General features: G+C 35.9%; 1 protein-coding gene across 1 annotated transcript; it reads right to left on the reverse strand.

Annotated features, from left to right (window-relative positions):
- Window positions 1-259: 259 nt before the first annotated feature.
- On the reverse strand, window positions 260-3,528 carry LOC108225418 (heavy metal-associated isoprenylated plant protein 3). Its single transcript, XM_017400276.2, has 5 exons — window positions 2,476-3,528; window positions 2,191-2,392; window positions 1,179-1,399; window positions 996-1,083; window positions 260-831 (listed from the first exon to the last, which is right to left on the reverse strand). The coding sequence occupies exons 1-5, from the start codon at window positions 2,482-2,484 to the stop codon at window positions 482-484; spliced, it is 870 nt and encodes a 289-aa protein (XP_017255765.1). The 5' UTR covers window positions 2,485-3,528; the 3' UTR covers window positions 260-481.
- Between the last annotated feature and the right edge of the window lie 1,811 nt (window positions 3,529-5,339).

Raw genomic sequence — 5,339 nt, forward strand, 5'->3', positions numbered from 1 at the left:
CAAATCAGCAAATAAATGTATTTTTTTTGTTTTAAGTTATTTTTTCTTTTAAACTTATTAATTCGAAATTTAATGTTAAAAAATTCATTGATAGAAAGATAATAATAAAGATATCAAATTAGGAGTGACATGATAAAAGGATAATTGCATTGATAGCATTGTAGGTACCAAAATTTAAAATTAAATGACGTGATAGTAGTAATACAGTAGTGGATTTAAATTAATATCGAAATCAATTATGTGAATTACTTACTGTATCAATTAATCACCAAGATTACCATAACCCCTAATTTTAATAAGCAATTAATTATTCATTAAAGAATAATAATTTGATGAGTAACACCACCAGATTCCTAAAAACCCCCTCTTTCAAACATTATACCTGATCCATATTCCGGCTACTAGTACTACTTAGTCTACTGTAGTATCAAATTCTCATATACAAGTTTCCAAACAAAATGAGCATAACCCCAATTCCCCTTCACATAACAACACAAGCATTAGGATTCTCATCACTAAACAACTGGGGAGCATGCAAATAAGAACTTGGCATATAACCAGGCTCCTGCCAATACTGATGGTACCCATACGCATACTCTGTCCCCATTTGCACCTTCTTATTTCCCTCCGTTTTCCCACCTGATTTTCCTCCATCGGCTGCCTCATCGCCACCGTCCCTCTTCTCGTTATCGCCTTTCTCCTTCTTGGCTGGAACAATCTCGACATTCCTCTTCAGCTTCTTAGTCAACAATGCAGCCAAGGCCTTAATGTCCATGGCTCCTTTCACTGTCACCACCTCTTTTTGCTTGTCAATACTCATCTCCATATATCCTGACAAATTTAGTGTCGTGAAAAACGGGAATCGTACTTAATTGGTGAATTCACGGAACAAGTATTAAGTAACACAAAAAGTAAAATAAATACAATTTCATAACAGAAACTGTACTGGCATAGGCAAAACAAAAAAGAACCAGTGCTAATAATGTTACTACTACCTTTTGTTTTGTAGACAAGCTTCTGAATTTTCTGAATGCACCCATCACAATGCAGAGGTACCTTTAGCACTGCTGTTGTTACAGGAGGCTGAAAATAAACATGATACCGTTTTAGCCATATATATCACAAAACTTGAACAAAAAATGACAGAAAGCAATACACTAGTTCATATTAACACCGACATCTTTTGATTTCTTCTCGGTTTTGGCCGCCTTGTCGCCTGAATTTCCCTTGTCATTGCCATTACCATCGTTTTTGTTGTCCTTATCCTTTTTGGGGGAAATGATCTCGACTTTCTTCTTAGTTCTCTTCTCAATTGAGTCTCGGAGTTTCGAGGGATCCATGCTTCCGATCACTGTTAGCTTGTTCATGTCCGTGTCGGCTCGTTTCACCGACTCAACACCTTCAATCACAATCACTTTACAATTTACATACCAACAAAAAACAAAACAGAATAGACGCTGATAAAACCAACTGCAGAAACTGATTAAATTAAAAATCAAAATTGTGTGTATATATGAACTTAATAGGCTAAATATATGACAATGTGATTAACAAATGAAAATTCTAGGTTAACAATATGAGTGAACATGTTTTTGTGACTGATGAGTTTTATTGTGCAAACAGTTGATAAATCAAAAAGAATTAAAAAGGAGATGCTAAACAATCATTTTACCACACACACATTGATTATATTATAATTTGTGTGAAACTATAAGGTAACTGCTCAACTTTTTTAAATATACACACAAAAGCGCACAGAAAATTGAGGAATATTCGACGTATTGCCACAAAAACAGAGAGAGAGAGAGGGAGGGAGGGGGAGAGAGAGAGAGAGAGAGAGAGAGAGAGAGAGAGAGACAGAGGCAGAGAGGGAGAGAGAGAGACAGAGAGGGAGGGAGGGAGGGAGAGAGAGAGACAGAGACAGAGAGGGGGAGAGAGAGACAGAGAGGGAGGGAGGGAGAGACAGATAGGGAGAGAGAGAGAGTCAGAGAGGGAGGGAGGGAGAGAGAGAGAGAGAGAGAGAGAGAGAGAGAGAGAGAGACAGAGGCAGAGAGGGAGAGAGAGAGACAGAGAGGGAGGGAGGGAGAGAGACAGAGACAGAGAGGGGGAGAGAGAGACAGAGAGGGAGGGAGGGAGAGACAGATAGGGAGAGAGAGAGTCAGAGAGGGAGGGAGAGAGAGAGAGAGAGACCTTGAAGTGAGCGGACTTGTTTGGCGAGTCTATCAGCGCAACCGTCACAATGCAAATCAATTTTAAGAGCAACAGCAATTATATTCTCCTGTTTTTTCCCTCCTCCTCCTTGACTCTTCTTGTCTTCGCTTTTGGTGTTGTATTCATCGTCCCCATTGTTATTCTTCTTGTCGTCATCTTCGCATTGATTCCGTGACTTGTTCTGCAAATTCCACACACAAATGTTAAATCAAGTAAATAGAGAGTAAATAATGAAGACAAGAGAGCAAAAGGAAACATAACTACCCTTCCCATTCCGCCGATTGCGTTTCTGAAATGAAGTGGAAGAATGAATGCAGGAGTTTACTGTTGGTGTCTATTTAGTGATGGTGATGGTGATGTAGTGGGATTTATAGGAGTAGTGGGGTGGGAACTGGGAAGAGAGTGTTGTGTAAGTTTTACTTGGGGTTTGGTAGAGTACGTAAAATGTATGTATGTATTACTCCCTCCGTTATACATCGGGGGACGGGGACGTGGCACGGACTTTAATGCTCCTGTAAAGTGTAGTTGTGTAATTTATTTTTAAAATTTTCTTTTTCTGAATTAAAATTTGGATGTTATATTTTTATTCAGAAAAAGAAAATCTCAAATATAAGTTACGGAACTATGTCTTATAAGAGCATTGAAATGCGTGTCGAGCATAGGGGTGGCAATTTCGGGTAATGGGTCGGGTTCGTGTCGGGTTGGATGTACCTAGTTTTTTTTTATCCCAACCCGAACCCGACCCGAACCCGAAACGGGTTGAAAAAGTGTGACACGAACCCGACCTGGTAGGTACTTGAATTACCCGAAACTGACCCGAAATGACCCGAAAATTTGAATAAAACAATAAAAATAAATTAGAAAATTAAAAAATTAATAGTCTGGTCAAAAACAACCAGAAGAAACCATAGAAGCTGGCTTTCAAATCCTCTCTGCTATGAATGATGAGCTCTGCGATCCCACCTATGGTCCACACCACCTACTTATGATTTCAATTCCAACCGTAACACTACTTGAGCTGTTTTGAACAATCAGTCTTTGAGCAATTATTCGAATGGGGAGGTATCGTATGATTCGACAACAGGGTCAGTTGCTCTGCACTTTGAGATGGGTGGTGTTGCTCTTGATGAAGCTAGGCTGAGGTATAATTGATATGGCTTTGTAAAATCAGAAGAAGGAGATGATTTTATATTTTTGTGAAGAGGCAGAATGGAGTCGTCAGTATGAAAGAGGCGGAATGATTATTCTTGGTTCCTAATAGGGTTTGAATCGATGTAATTATGGATTGGGCCTCACAGCTGGGTTACTGACTCCGGATCGCACTTTGCAGGCTGGAAGATGTAATATATATGTCAATTATAATATATAATATATAATATATATAATATTAAAATAAACAGGTCGGGTTCGGGTATTTCGGGTCAACCCGAAAATGACCCGATTTTTTCGGGTATATTTTTACCCAACCCGAACCCGACCCGAAAGTCAAAAACCCCGACCCTAATTCGTATTTTTTCGAGTCGGTTTCGGGTCGTGCTTCGGGTCGTGTCGGATTTTGCCACCCCTAGTCGAGCAGTTGAAAAGAAACGTATACAATTAAATGGGACAGAGAGAGTAATTTATAGGCGTCTCTCTCATGAAATCATGGGTGATAACAAAACGTGATTTTTAATATTTATGATGTGATTTTGGTTTGAATATCGGTGCGGTGTGGATTATGGTTTAATATATTATTAGTGTGATTTAAATTGTACCGTATCATAATTTATATTATTTATATTATTAAAATCGAATGATTAAAAGTTTGGTCAGATGGTATTTGGGTGTCATTATGAGCCATTTGATATGATCAATTATCTTCTTTAACTAAAATTATTATTATATTTTAGATCTTCTAATTAAAAAAGTCAATAACATTGGACAACATAACTACCCTTTTTAACTAAAACACATTATCTTTTTCAGAGTTCTAACTAAAATACCATTTTTCTAAAAATAACACATGCAACATACATATAAAAAAATATTATTATATATAATTATTAAATACAACCGATGATATGTTTCAACTAAATATATTAATGTTATTTTTAATTACTCAATGTTATCACTTTAAAATATATAACGTGTTCGAAGAAACTTTTTTAATATCAATTAAACCAAAATATTTAAATATACGGCCAGCACGATCTGTTTGTATTTTAATCAAAATTAAAATATAAACGATTATAAATGTTATAAATCACTCGTGCATGGCACATGTTATAAACTAGTATAAATATATTAATAATTATTAATCAAATTTATATTATATATGTATGTATATTATTTACCAGAGTTATTGTCCAGATACAATGAATCTGTCTGGAAAATATATATTGTCCGTAGAACATGCTGTCAGACAGTAACCTTGAAGTACATGGTTATATGACATCAACTTTGAAGTATATTGTCACATGACAGCAACTTTGAAGTACGTTAAAAATATGTGATGCTTGATGATACAAAGTTATTTTATTCTTACTTAAAATAAAATTAAATGTGGCTGATCAATGGCTAGCATGCTAAGGCAGTAGAAATTAATTAGATTCACCCATAAACGGATGATGTGGTACTGTAACAAAGCTGGAGCATCTTAGCAGTTGATATGTTAATAATGTATACTTTTATTTTAGCAGTTGATATATCAATGGATGAGTATATAGGGTGACCTAATTGTAAATATTTGAAGTAATATAATCTATTCAAGTGAAGTGAAGATCGATCGCTAGTCATGAAGTATCAATGGCTAAATAACCAGTTTATCAATCGCTACAACAATCTCATCAATGGCTAATCATGGAAGGCTATCAATCACTAGTTCAAGGATGCTATCAATTGATAAACTTAGCAGTTGATGGTTAGCAGTTGAAAGCTACAAGTTAAGTAAAAGACAAGAAGCACATGGGTTGATGTGACAGATGCTGCACCAGTTTTGAAAGCTAAACCAAAAGCAATTTAGTCAAATATTGAGAACTTCGAAGCCTATGTTAGGAATCAATAATTTTTGATGATAACATAAACATTTTGTAACATGTCTTACTTAGAATCTTTATCAAATTTCAGTTGTAATTGTTATATTTCTTGTC

Source organism: Daucus carota, chromosome 6 (assembly GCF_001625215.2).
Source record: "Daucus carota subsp. sativus chromosome 6, DH1 v3.0, whole genome shotgun sequence".
NCBI lineage: Eukaryota > Viridiplantae > Streptophyta > Magnoliopsida > Apiales > Apiaceae > Daucus > Daucus carota.

Coding starts and splice junctions, on each gene's coding strand:
- LOC108225418 (XM_017400276.2), bottom strand. Junction 1,400..2,190: donor ACAAGTCCGCTCACTTCAAG/GTCTCTCTCTCT, acceptor TTGTGATTGAAG/GTGTTGAGTCGGTGAAACGA. Junction 832..995: donor GCTTGTCTACAAAACAAAAG/GTAGTAGTAACA, acceptor TAAATTTGTCAG/GATATATGGAGATGAGTATT.